Source organism: Lytechinus pictus, chromosome 17, assembly GCF_037042905.1.
Source record: "Lytechinus pictus isolate F3 Inbred chromosome 17, Lp3.0, whole genome shotgun sequence".
NCBI classification, from domain to species: Eukaryota; Metazoa; Echinodermata; class Echinoidea; order Temnopleuroida; family Toxopneustidae; genus Lytechinus; species Lytechinus pictus.
Window position 1 is genome coordinate 318,283 of NC_087261.1, and position 14,986 is coordinate 333,268.

At 36.3% G+C, this 14,986-nt stretch overlaps 1 protein-coding gene across 1 annotated transcript; it reads left to right on the forward strand.

Moving 5' to 3' along the window:
- Positions 1 to 3,532: 3,532 nt before the first annotated feature.
- On the forward strand, positions 3,533 to 14,834 carry LOC129280616 (pancreatic triacylglycerol lipase-like). The gene is made up of 5 exons (XM_054916621.2): positions 3,533 to 3,911; positions 7,401 to 7,681; positions 8,816 to 9,047; positions 9,674 to 9,816; positions 11,595 to 14,834. Exons 1-5 carry the CDS (start codon positions 3,857 to 3,859, stop codon positions 11,898 to 11,900), a joined length of 1,017 nt encoding a protein of 338 aa, XP_054772596.2. The 5' UTR covers positions 3,533 to 3,856; the 3' UTR covers positions 11,901 to 14,834.
- The last annotated feature ends 152 nt before the right edge of the window (positions 14,835 to 14,986 follow it).

A 14,986-nucleotide genomic window follows, 5' to 3' on the forward strand; every position in this document is an offset into this window, starting at 1 on the left:
GCATGTTCATTCAAGCGTGAATGTTTAATTAAACGCCTTTGAATCATTGAAGCATGTTAATTGGTCATGAACATAACGAAAAAGTTTAGAAAAGATCATTTTCAGTTACCAAAATGAAACAATACTTGCCTATGATATTTGAAAATCGTATTTTTTTTTTCAATAAATGTTCATTGAACCGTGAAACGATGAATATTGTTGAAGATACTCTTCCCAAAAATAACTGTCATCATATTCTATCATTTTTATTGATAGAAATGTGTAAAAAATCAAATTAGAGCATATTTGGACTTGTGTTTATTCAACCGTAAAATTTAGCCAAAAAAGTTGTATCGTCTTTTAGAAAGTACCTTTTACAAGCCTTCTGACTATTTTTCATGATGAGAATGTGGAATTAGTTCCAATAAAATGGAATCAAAGTCATGATATTTGGCTTGTGACTTTTGAAAAGTGACATTTTTGCCTTCTGACCGTGCTCACTGACGCATGACGTAAAATACGTCCATAACATTTACTCAGAGGGTAGCTTATAAAATTATCTACACGCTCATGTAAAAATATATTAAAAACTCGCATTGGTTCGGAAATTATTGATGTTTGTTTAATGGGGGACTTACTTTTGTTGTTGTGTGTGTATATATATATATATATATATATATATATATATATATATAAATGTGTAAAGCTATACATGTACAGCTTTGGCAACTCTTTTATTTAAATATTGTAAAGAAATGGATGAAGAGAACAATGGTAGGCGTAGCTTAAATCACTTGGTTCCCCAGAGCTATCTACCCTTTGGAAAAATTGGTGATGCCGAAAAAATGTCTCTGCCGGGAATCGAACCCGGGCCCCCAGCTTTGAACGCCGGTGCCTTAACCGCTAGACCACAGAGACGGGTTAGTGGCTAAGGCGACCCCGATCCAATTGACCGTCAGATAGACAGATTTTCGGCACTTTACCAATTATAATTTCCTTTGTCGGATTTCCTTTATATATATATATATATATATAATTTCCTTTATATATATATATATATATATATATATATATATATATATATATATATATATATATATATATATATATATATATATATATATATATACATAGTCTGGTGAACTAAAATTTGATGTTGGATTGGATTGTTCAGACAAAGTGGCGTAACTACGGGGGGGCATGGGGGGGGCACGTGCCCCTAATCGGCTGGCCAAAAAAAAAACGGGGAAAAAGAGAAAAAGAGGGAGAACGGGAGAGAAACGTACTGGGGAAAGAAGAAATTATTGCTAATTATAATGTTATATTATATTATAATTATGTTATGTTATATTACATTAAAAAATCATAAATTTATGAAACATAGGCCTAATTTGCGCAGGGTCTATGCTATTTCTTCATTGTTCCTGGTGCTCGCATTGTCTGTTTAACAAGATATATAATCCTGTTGTACTAAAACCTCCCGTTTTCAAGTCAATATACACAAAATATATTTCCTCGCACTTCAAATTATTATTGTTTTATGTAGTGACATATGCTTCTTTTTCATGACTACTTAAAGTGATTGCCCCATTTTAAGGTCTTAATATAAACTATTTACTGTCTGTGCTTACGTTTGCATTCGTGGATTGGTGAGATATGTCTGTTCTTCATGAATTCCTAAAATCAGACCTTAAAATGTCCCTTTTTCTGATCTGAATATCAAAAAAATTTGGGCTTGCGCTTCGCGCTCGCATCATTTGGTTAGTAAAATAAGCATGGTCTTCGTGAATTCCTACAATCAGGCCATAGAATGCCCCTCTTCAGGTCTAAATTTTTCTAAATTTTCAGCTCGCGCTTCGCGCTCGCAATATTTGACTAGTGAGATGCGTATGATAATCATGATTACAATGACTACAAAAAGTGCTTCATGTGTTTAGATGTATATTATTCAAACAAAATCAGCAAGCGCTTGGCACTCGCATTCGATGACTATGGTGAGATATGTATACTCTTATTGGATTCCCAAAATATAGTCCTTAAAATGTCCTTGTTTGGGGTCAATATATACAAACATTTCAGCTCGCGCTTTGCGCTCGCATTGTATGTTTATTGAGACAGGTTTGTATAATGATTACAAAAATTTGTTTATATTGTCCCTTTTTAGGTCTGAATTTCAAAAAATTTCAGCTCGCGCTTCGCGCTCGCATTATGTGATCAGTGAGATACATATCCGTTTAATGGCACTGTCCTTAAAATGTCTCTATTATGCGAAGCGCTCTATAAGTGACTCAATTTTTTTGCTGGTGCCCCCCCCCCCCCCCCCCCATGCCGTGACCCACGGTACGCCACTGTTCAGACCCAACAAATCAAAACTAATTATGCTTCGTCACACCAAGGAAACCGACTCCGAGCCGTCAGACATTGGTCGGTCTGGGTCCCGTCTCACAAAGAGTTACGATTGATCCGATCATCCTCAACTGTGCGGAAATCCATCAATGTCATCATTTTTTTCTGCAGAAAGTTTGCACAATGTCCTTTGAAAACAAAAAAGAAGCGTACCGAATTGTCAAGAAAACAGTGAATTAATATACATTTTAAATGTCGACGTTGTTGGTTTTGCATAGTTGTAGTTGATCGGATCACTCTTTTTAAGACCAAGGAGCTCCTGTTTGAAGCTCCTTGGTAAGACGGGGCCCTGGAGTCGGATGTGACTACTTGACTGACACTTGATAATCAATAATTATAGCTTCGTAGTGGCTCGAGTAACAATACAGTAACCGTATTACTTAATACCTCAGACATGTCAGAGTTTATACCACACATAAACGATAATACACACCATACAGTGTCTTTTAGGGTAATCGAAAAAATAACAAATATTACTTCGCATATTTTTTGTGTAATATCAATATGTAAATACAGCCGCCATGAATTCATTTTAAAAGTCAGAACAACTTAAGTTAAACCACGAGGTAACATATCTCCTCCTTTACTGGCATAAAGATGGGGGGTTAGGGGACTCTTGCCCCCCCCCCCCCCAAAAAAAAAAAAAAAAAAAAAAAAAATCACGTTAAAAAAAAAAGAAAAAGAGTGGAATGTGATATTATTTTCTGAAACTTTGTTAAAATCTATCACAAACTTGAAATTTTGTCATAAAATTGTCAAAATTTTTGCTCTCTCGTTTCCCTCGCTTGCAACTTTTTATCAATTTTACGAGATACGCCATATGGAGTCCCCTCAAAATTGTTGGCTCATTACGCCACTGATCTCCTACCCCCTTCTTATGACTTTACTGTGAATTATGACATGAATCAATTCTACTCTCTTGATATATGCATCTCTTGTTTTATGTTTGTTTATGTAAATTATCGTACTGTATTTATTTTATGTTCCACTGTATTGATAATGATGATAATATAATAATAATAATAATGATGATTATTATGGAGGCGCTAAAAACACAAAGTACCATAGCGCGTATTGTGATCGGTAATTATGATTTATATAATAATGTGCCCCCTCCCCTCCCCCTCGAATCCGCCACTGATTCGTTGAGACCAGAGGCGGTGGCTCTAAAAATGTCCCTTTTTTATTCGTCATCAATAACTCGGCTTCATGCAGTTAAAGGGGAGGCTCTCCAATTTACTGCTATGGTTCGATCGAGGGCCTCGACGTAATCCGATTCGCCTTTTGAATGACTCAATCATATATTCTTCAGTAGCATTATGACCGTGATGAGTGACAGAGGAAGTCTATTGACAGACACAAAATATTATTAGCACAGCTAGACCGATTAATGAGCAACAATTTGTCATTCTGACATCTCTCATGTCATTAACTCACCCTACCAAGTGAACTGTGCTTTAGTACTGCCAATATGAGACAAGTGTCGTGGACTTTCGTGCTGGTTTTGTCATCATGCATTAGCTTTGGTAAGATACTTCGATTTTATAAAACAATACTGATTTTACAATTATGTAATTATGACTGTGATAATGCCCGGGTCATTTTCTCGATACACAATAAGTAGTTGAGAAAGTGGTCAATTTGACAGGTTCCCATTACAACTGAAACTTTCGTTAACCGGATATCAGCATGATCGAGATTGGATAATGTCACTTCGACTACTGCTCCAGTTCCACCGACGAAACCGAGATCGATCAAAGCTGTTACGTTATTATAAATGACATCATTGGTTAGTAGGGAGTCTCTAGCTTTGATATGAATGTAGCGTTAGTCAGTTAGTCAAGCTTGCCCCCCCCCCAACCTCTCAAAAAAAAAAAAAAATCACCATGAAGAAAAAAGAGAGAGAAGGGTGAAATATGATATTGTTTTCCAAATATGATGTCAACATCTATCACAAAATTTGATTTTTGAAATACACTTGTGAAATTTTTAGCTCGCTTGCTCTGATCGCTTGTAACTTTTTGTAAATTTTGCCCTATGCGCCATATCTTCCCTCCTCAAAATGTTTTGCTCATTATGCCACTCGCATAAGTTGTAGTCAATGATTGATTGTTTTAGTTTCTGACTGGTGAGAAACATGGCTTGTTAATAACAAGCTTGCAATATCATGCTATATGCACGCTAATGAAACCGAACCCCAGTCCTACCACTAACATATTACATTATTTTCAATGACATATCATCAGTCGGTTTGGAAGCGGGTTCATAGGTGTGACTTTACCTGAAGCAATAATGAGTCGTTTCTAGTTTCCTTATGATCTGGTAATGATTACAGTATATGCCTTGTCGATCTAAATGGAATGCTCGATTTTAAACGCAATTGGCTGTTATATTAGGTCTATCAGTTCTCAAATCCTCATTGCGCAGATAATTGCGGGGTCAAATTATTTTTAGAAGTAGGCCTAATCTCACTACTTTCTAACTTTTTACCTTTAGTATTTTGTACATATATCTTTTCATACTTTATTGACTGTAAGAAAAAAAAGGGAAGGAAAATTAATCACGTTACTTTCAATTGCATTCAGAGATTACATTTATTGATTTCATTTTGGTTGCAAAATATACGTTAAAAGTAATAACTCTCATTACATCCAACAAGTCAACGACCCTATACCTCTCCCAGGGGCGGATCAAGCATTTTTCCAAAAGGCACATTCTCCCGATGAAAATTCGGCAAGCAAAAAAAGGGTCCTCACTTTCAAAAAAGGGGGCAAACTTGGTTAAAAAACAGCATATTTACATTAAAATTTTGATAATGGCTCTTAAAAGGGGGCACGGGCCGCACGGAAGTGCCCCCCCCCCCCCGGATCCGCCACTGACCTCTCCATTCCCCAACCAACAGTCAAATGTGAACCACCCCCCCCCCCCCCCACCCGCTCCTCCTCCCTTTATATTGTCAGTAAAAATTCATTTGATTATATTCGCCAATGAAACCAAAAATAAAGGTTTGTAAATAGAAAGTCTTTCCCACCGGTCTTGGTAATTCAATAGTCGTTTTCTTATTAGTTACCCCAACGAGAAAATAGATCCTGGATTGTTTTGGGAGTCCCATTGGTCCATTAAGAAAAATGATTGACGGAAAATATCCGGAGATTGAGCCGTGTGCTTTTGATATTGTTATATTTGTTATTGGAACCTAAACTTGAACTACGTCGAGTTCAATAGCGACAGTTCGATATTCTATTTTGTACCGCGAAGTAGTCCCGTTGTCATATTCAAATTTGTGACGATGAATTTTGATCAACTCGACGATCTAGTGTTTTGAACAAGACCTACATGATAAGTATGGACCTACAATGAAATGAAACTAAAATCAGCCCCACCCGCCAAGGAAAAAAAATCACCCATTGTTTCTAAATGAGAGAATGTAAAACACACAGTGACAGATACAGGTATGGGAACATCCGGCCCGTGCCCCCCCCCCCCCCCCCCTTTGAAATTGTTGAGAGCCATAACTTATATTTGTTAGGGGAAAGAGTCGTGCATATACGCAAGAGGGGACTTTTCTTTTTGCTTTTTAATTTTTTTCCTGGTATTATAAATCACCATTAATTAGGAGTGAAGACCTTTTTTCGGGGGAGGGGGGCCTTGTTAATCCTTTTCTGTACAAAATGCCCCCTATCCCTTGGATAATCCTTGGTCCGCCCCTGGTATAACATTTTATCATGTTTATAGAATCATTATATTTGTCTTCGATTTATATTTTGCTGTGGCATCCAGCTGATTTGAATTCTTATATGCCAAGCACGTATATTTGCGATCAACCTCAAATTGTGATTGATATTAATGATTTTACAGCTGCTTCAATGACGACAAAGACGGAATCATAATTTACATTTCTTCTATTGTCTCATCTCTTAAAAATAATAGCTGCAAACAAAGTTTGCCGCAAACAATCCTTGGTCAAATTCGACAGCATTTTTTTTAATAAACAGAAGGCCTATATTCCATCTGATCTATAGATTAATTGAGCTGGCAATCTTAATATGAAAAAAAATACAGAGCAAAACAAATACAGACAAAATAGAATAATCAAAACAAGACGACTAAACATAATGAAAAATGAAATAAAAGCTAACAAAAACAACACAAAAAATCAAAATAAAACAATGAAGCCGAAAAGTCATTCAAGAATTCAAAAGCAAGCAATGAATATATTCATTGTAAGAAGAAGGATAAAAAGTAAGGGCGAGTTTACTAGCATTGTCTGCTCCATGGTTCCAAACGTTCTCATCAAATATGTGAAAAAATGAAAGTCTTTTCCATTTTAATCTGATAACTGAGCATGAAAAGAATGTAACCATTGTAATGTGTAAAGGACTACTACGAAACTACTAAAGAAAAAAAAAACCTGCAAAGAATTGCCTCTAATTGCATTATTCATTATTGCCAGGACGCGTTTCACAAAGCCTCTTACGATTGATTTTCCATTACCAATCATTGTAAACTACTGAAATCTCTTGTATGATCGGTTGCGAACAATGCTATCAGTTGAAAATCAGTGTAAAGGGGTACACTCGACTCCCTGCTGAGACAGGAGGGTCACGAGTATATACTTCTTATTCTTTTTTAAAGTGGATGGGATGGGGTTGGGTATTTCATGTATTTTATGTTCTATAACAGCTAGCAAAGGAGTAAAACTAGTATTAGTATGTAATCAGGTCAAGGAAAAATGATATTAAATAATTGATACACCCGATAATTACATCTTAGAAAATAATAAAGTCTTTTGATTTCAGATGAATGACGAAGTTATAAGGAAATGCAATGACTGAGACCTATACTTGTATGGGCTAGTTTGGGACCCCCCCCCCCCCCCCCCACCCAAAAAAGAAAGTCTTGCGATTATACTAAGGCCATTTTCATGCCTATCATGCAGTTCTTTTTTTTTACTACATCCATATGAATTAAATGCATTTTATTAATGAATGTGTTCCATTTTCCCCTATCTCTAGCTTTTTGTAAAGTATGCTACGGTGATCTGGGTTGTTTCAACCGTGTATATTTTACCTGTCACTATCGTCACCCTGAATCACCGGCAAAGATCGGGACGACATTCAAACTCTTTACCCGCTCGACGACCAGCGACGTAGGAGAATCGATAGAGAGGTCGTCTTCAACGATTTCGACGTCGACATTCGATGCGAGGAGGAGAACGAAGATACTTATACATGGCTGGAAGGGGAGTATGAAAGGATATAGGTGGATTCATATGAAAAACGCTCTGTTATTAAGGGTAGGTCGAGAGCGGGGTGGTGACGAATCTTCTTGTTGGTTATTTTAACTGAATAATTATGATATCAGTAGCTTATAACAAGACAGCAGTGCAACTTACTGACAAAGTTTTAATAAATTGCTCCCCGTTATAGCATGATGAATTGTCAACAGAGCTCCATCAGATTCTAGATATTTTCTCTTTTCGATACTTCTTTTTCAAAAGACAGACCTGAATATAAGCCTACAAAATGTTTTGTCCTAATAATGCAATCAAGCAAAAAAATACATATGGTCACATGCACGACTTTTCCAAAGGGGTGGGGCAGAAACCAGGAATGAATCAAAGCGACCGAACTGATCACGTTGGAGTTATAAAACTACAAAGAAAGACTGCAAAAAGGTATTCAATTTTTTTGTGTTAGTGTGCAATTAAAGGACAAGTCCACTCCAACAAAAAGTTGATTTGAATAAAAAGAGAAAAATTCAACAAACATAACACTGAAAATTTCATCAAAATCGGATGTAAAATAAGAAAGTTATCATTTTAAAGTTTCGTTTAATTTCACAAAACATTTATATTCACAACCTTGTCGGTATTCAAATGAGGAGACTGATGACATCACCCACTCACTATTTCTTTTGTATTTTATTATATGAAATATGAAATATTCCGATTTTCTCCCTGTTGTCCTGTGAAACAATGATTAATTTATCCCTGAACATGTGGAATTAGCATTGTTTAATACTATATGGTTCAATCAAGTTGGTCCTTAGTGTCAAATCTGTAAAAAATGAAATATTGAATAATTCAAACAATAAAAAACAAAAGAAATAGTGAGTGATGGACATCATCGACTGACTCATCTGCATGTCACTGACTTGTGCATATCACTGTTTTGTGAAAAATAAGCGAAATCTTAAAATGTCATAACTTTCTATTTTACAGCCGATTTTGATGAAATTTTCAGTGTTATGCTTGTTTGATTTTTCTCTATTTATTCAAATCAGCATTTTTCTGGGGTGGACTTGACCTTTAAAAATAAGATAAGGAAATGTATGCCTTGATCGCTTGTATAGAGCCGTCTTACGGGCAGAATATTTGACAGTTTCACCCATCATAAAATTCTGACCATTACTTTATATTTGTTTTCAGGAAGACGTCAATGTGATCATGGTTGACTGGTCGTTGGGTGCCAGGAGACGGTATCCGACATCGAGGGCCAACTCCCGCGTGGTCGGCCGCATGGTCGCCAAACTTATCGAAGCTCTCATTGTACACGGCGGGGCGCTCTATGCCGATATACACATTATCGGTCACAGTCTAGGCGCCCATATTGGGGGCTATGCAGGAGCTACTACGTCTAAAAGAATTGGACGAATATCAGGTAGAGACAATTTATCTGATTCATTTTTTCAAATCGAGACCATTCAATATTGTTGCTAAGCCGAAGTGCAGTTGAATCATATTTATCAAAAGGAAAAAAGTGTAAAACTTGAAGTATGTAATATGGTTTCGGTATTATTTTTGAAACGCAAAACCTACACACTTAAAATGTTGGGCAACATACTAGCCACTGTGTTGGGTAATGTATGTTGGTAAAATATATATTCTGGGCAATTATTATCCATTGAGCAAATTTATTACCCAATCATTAGTTTTTATTACCGAATTTAGGCAGATTTTAACCTATAGTTGTGTGGACAGTATGTTGCCCAGGGTTGGTTAAAAGTTGGGCATTTTTGCTCAACTATTTGAAGAGAGTATAGATTATTATTCTCGTAACTTGGTAACCATGGTGACTGACCCCGTGCCGGAAACAAGATTCATGACATTAGATCCCTGCCAAGTTGCTTTTATCAACAAGGTATATAGGTCTTTAAGTCGTTAAGTACCGTATTCAAAGTCATCGGTCCCCTGGTTGCTCTCTATCAGCACTTGAGTTCAACCATGGACGGAAAAAAAACCTCCCTTCCCCTTTGTGTCTTTATCTCTTCCCCCTCCACTCTGCAGGTTTGGATCCTGCCGGTCCAGGATTTGGCGGGAAGCGTGTGAGGAACTTCTGTCGTCTGGACAAATCAGATGCAAGGTTTGTTGACGTCATACACACAGACGGTGAATTGATCGCAATGGGAGGACTTGGGCTCATGGATGAGGTGATTGCAATTTTCTCAAATTTCTAGAAAGGAGAACAATTTTTAATCACATTGATTTTGACAATTATCAATGAAAAGGGGTGAAAAAATAAGAGATTGAAATTAAAATGTTCAGGGGCAACAATCCTGTATTTATGTATAGATGGTCATGGATAGGCCTATACCCCCTAACATGCCTAAAGCAAAACCGATTGTCCTTGAGCGTCAATGATTTTCATTATATACTTTTGGTTTTCGTATTTCTTGAGCATCTACTCTGACATCGGCCTCATCTCCATTTCATACGGTCAGGCGCGGTTTAAGGGGGGTCTTTCGCTTTGGGGACTGAAGCCCCACAAATATCGCTCAAGCCCCCCCCCCCCCCCCCCAAAAAAAAAAAAAAAAAAAAAAAAGAATCGACCACAAAAAATGCAGGTCCTATAATGCATTTGTAGTGATTAATGCAGTAATCTATTTATGTTGTCAAGTGCTCTAAAATCAAAAGTTTTTACTACTCAAATTCGAAAAATTTCTCGCTCGGTCGCTAACCGCTCCCTCGTAAAATAGCATCTAAATGCAGAAAACATTAATGCTCTCTTGAAGCGCGAGTATAACAAGTTTATGATCTCCTGCAATATAGTAGACTGCCTTGCATTTTTTTTTAGATTAACCTCCTTATATACTTAACCCACCACGAATATAACAATACTAATGCCATAAAACTGGTTTTATCTCTAAACATATCCGGGTTGTGTCAATAGCGCTCCGAAGTTTTGTCATTCTTTAGGATATATATATTTTTTTGGAAATGGCTCTGTCGCTATAATTATACTCCCCGATTGAGGCTAAATTAATAAAACATATAGTTTAGAGTCTGGAATGTCTCTCCATGTTTTGGGTGGCGAGAGGGGGTAAAGACAATACCCCAATTTTCGGCTCGCTCTGCGCGCAAAATTATAATGCAGAATTTTGCACGTGAAGCACACCCCAAAATTACAATTTTATATCTTTTATGGTATTTCTATGTCAAGTTTGATGGTTTTATAGCGCTTTCAGATGTTTTTCAAATATAAAGTTCATAAAGTGCTCCACATGCAATTTTGAGAATAAACGCCTGGAGAGAGTAACAACACAAACCCATTTCCTGATAACCAGTCCTACCCACTCAATGCCCTCATATACATACACCCATCAGGCACCGAAGCATGTTAAAGATTAAAAATTCTCAAGCATTTTAAAATGTGATTTTTTTCGTTCGGTCTCTACACACCCTCGCATTATATTAGAAATATTTTTTATACGGGGGAGGGGGTGGTAGCTGCTTGGTCAGTATAAGGTTACTCAAAATAGGCCATTTTTCATTGTAGTAGAATAAACTAACGTCGAAAAAGGTTCAAGCCCCAAGAAGCCCCCCAAAAAACTTATAGTCTAGAACCGCGCCCACATACGGTCTCTTCACTGTCTTGACAATCGGACCTCATTTTATTGAACAAAACTGATATAAAATATGAATATTAATCTGAATTTGATATTGGGTGATTTTGGTCAGGGGTGTCGCTATATAGGCTATTACTTGATACTTGATGCGATAATTCCTCTTGCAGCTCCAAAATTGTAAAGATAGACAAATAAGTAAAACCATCTTTTAAAGAATATGATCTAAGGTTATACCTCCCTTTACATACATGATAAAATATTCCTTCCTTTTCCTCCCACTTATCATGGCCCCTGCCCCCATCGAGCCCCACTCCTAACATTTTTTCTTTTATTCTCTCTCTCTCTCTTTCTCTATTCTTCAGCTTGGTCATCAGGATTTTTACCCTAACGGAGGAACAGACATGCCTAACTGTTATTTCAGCATTCTTTGTGATCACATGAAAGCAATAGATTACTATACAGAGAGTATCTCCAACAAGACCTCATGTAGGTTCAGACCAACTACCTGTGCGCCAAAATGGGACGACTATAAAAACGATAGACGAACTCGCGATTGCAGTGATTCAGACATGGATTGTCCTGATATGGGGTACACTGCCAGTCCAGATGACGTTGAGGGCGTATTTTATCTGAAAACAAATAAGTATTCGCCTTTTTGTCGCGGGTGATTATGCTGTAACGTCGTGAAACCATGGGCGGAAATCTCTCCTTGTAGGTAATGGGGACACATTTGAGTTTTCCGTTTTGATGTTCTACAGAATAACTAACTCAAACACACACACACATACATACATATATATACATATATATATATTTCGAAGAGGGGAGGTATTCCTAACTAAAGATGAAAGGCCTCAATAAATAATGCGAGCGCGAAGCGCGAGCCCAAATATGTTGATATTTCATAAATTGTGACCTGGAAATTGAACATTCTGAACATTTTTGTGATCATGAACTAGATTCGAACCTACCTAAACCATTAATGCAAGCGCGAAGCGCGAGCTGAAAGTTTTTGATTTTCCAACCTAAAAACTAGACATTCGTAACACTTTTTTAAATTATGAACAGAATAGGAATTCAACTAAATAATAGATGCGAGCGCGAGCTGAAAGTTTTTTATTTTACTAGACATACACTTTAAAAAGAATGTAAACAGGATATTAATCTAAACAATTAATGCGAGCGTGAAGCACGAGCTGAAAGTTTTTATTTTTCAACCTAAAAACTGGACATTCTTAGCACTTTTTCAAATCATGAACAGAATAGGAAAATAACTAAATAATAGGGGCGAGCGCGAGCTGAAATTTTTTGATTTTCCAACCTTAATACTGGACATTTATAGCACTTTAAAAATAAATTATGAACAGGATAGGAATCTTAACAATTAATGCGGGCACGAAGCGCGAGCTGAAAGTTTGTATTTTCCAACTTAAAAACAGGACAATCGTAACACTTTTTCAAATCATGAACAGGATAGGAATTTTACTAAACAATCATAGATTATAGCGCGAAGTGTGTGTTGAAGATATGTAATTTCCGGCCTAAAAATTGGTATTATTTGCATATTTTAAAATCAAGGACAGGGTAGCTATCTAACTAACTTATAATTAATGTGAGCGCGAAGCGTATCCTGATTTTTTTTAGTTTCCGACCAAAAAAAGTCATCTTCTTTTCACCTTATACATGTAGCAATAAACAGGATAGTATCTGACTCAACCATATTACTGATGCGAGCGCGAAGCGCGAAATGATTTTTTTTATATTCAGATCTGAAAACTGGATCTTTCAAGCACTTTTAAAACAAAAAACAAGCAGTTTATCTCAATAAGCAATGCGAGCGCAAAGCGCGAGCTATTTTTTTTTTAGATTTAAACCTATACAAATAATGAAAAAGATGGATATCTTCCTTAGTAAATGATTTGATTTTATATAATTTATTTCGATCTAAAAAGTGAGAAAAAAAATTAAGCACGTTTTCAAATAAAGAGATGGCTGTGTATTAATGCAAAGCGCAGGCGAATTTTTTATTTTTATAATATGATCTAAAAGTTTTCTTTTTTTTCCAATTATTCCCCCCCCCCTTCCATCATTTAATTTTCTTCCTCGTCCTACCTTTCTTTTTAGTTTTCTCCTCACCTTCCTATTTTGCGCCGTCAATAGGGGGCGGGCCGCCGCTTCGCTTCCTTGATCTACCTATGATGAACCCTCCCACGGCAGGAATTTTGTGTAAAAATGGAATATAAAAGTCTCGTTAATAGAGTATTTAAAAACAAATTTTGGGGGATTAAATATAGTTAAAGTTCACTGCGAAGGATTATTCATAACTCATGAAAACTATTCTTTTTACTGAGTACAAGAACAATGAAAATATTCTTATATTCCAAGTAAATTTGGAATAAAGGGAAAATGAATTGGTTTAACAAACAAGGTATGTTTTTACGGGGTATGGAACTTTCTCGTCTACCATCTATATGCACTAAATTTACTTCTAAGTATCCAGAGGCGATTTTCTTTTTTCGTAATTTTTATTAGTTCTGAAATTTACAATGGCCATCGATGTCATCAATGTCATCACTCTTTGGCTGGCATATAGGGCTAGATGCGAGTTCGAGAATAGTTGGGCCGGTATGCCTTTTTTTTTCCTATCCAAGTTCTTAACAAAAACTATCTGTTTATATATATTTCGAAATTCGAGGATACATGTGTATATATTTCGATTTTGAATTATGTATTTTTTTCATAATAAAAAACCACAAATAGTAGGGGGGACATTTGATATTATGTCCCCCCCCCCCCCCCTTTCCAAAATGGTAGGGGGTACGCGTCCCCCTGGGATTTCCGCCCATGCGTGAAACGACTAATTATTTAAAATAAGAAGTACATTGAGGATTACACAGTTCATATTGTAAGATTTGTTTAACTTTGTACTGGCAGGGCCCTGGGAACGATTTTTTGAGTGGGGTGCTGAAATAAATTTGAAGAGCAAAAAAGGCGGTTTTCACTACAAAACGGAGATCAAATTGGTCCCGAGAAAGTTAAAAAGCATGCATAAAGAAAAAGAAAAAAAGGTAAAAGGTTTCACCATGAAATGAAGGTCGTTTTGGTTACATTTTTTAAATACATTTTTACACTTCTTCCAAAATTCCTGGGGGTGCTGTCTACGGAGAATAATACATGCTGCATCCCAGGGTAATTTTGAGGGGGTGCTTCATGTACCCCCCAGCACCGTCCCAGGGCCATATGTACAGGGTGGCGCTATAAGTTATAAACAACCTTTAAATGTTTTCTGTATGTAAATTGGGGTGATATTAACTTATTTGTAATACATCGCAAATCCAAATTTGCAATTAAATGATTATAATCCACTGAGGACCACAATTTACTTGCTGTTAATTCATGATTTGCAATGCCTTCACAGAGCCAATATAATGTGACATATAAGTACAAACGATTCCTAAAACTGTAATTGTGATACATGCATTATGAAAATGAGTCATTTGAATTATACTTTAAAATTGAAAATTTCATTAAATCGTCTTTTACATTATTAGAAATAAAAGACAATATTTTACTTTGTCCCAAAATGATCAATAAATGAACATAAAAAGCAAAAGAAAAAGAGAAATAAGTAGAATCATTGATAGTAAGTTATATAATCGCTAGAGGGTAAGTTATATACTTTTAAAAATACAAATATTTAATTTCATTTCATTTGCTTGAAATGAGAAACATATATGTAAATATTAAACCTTAT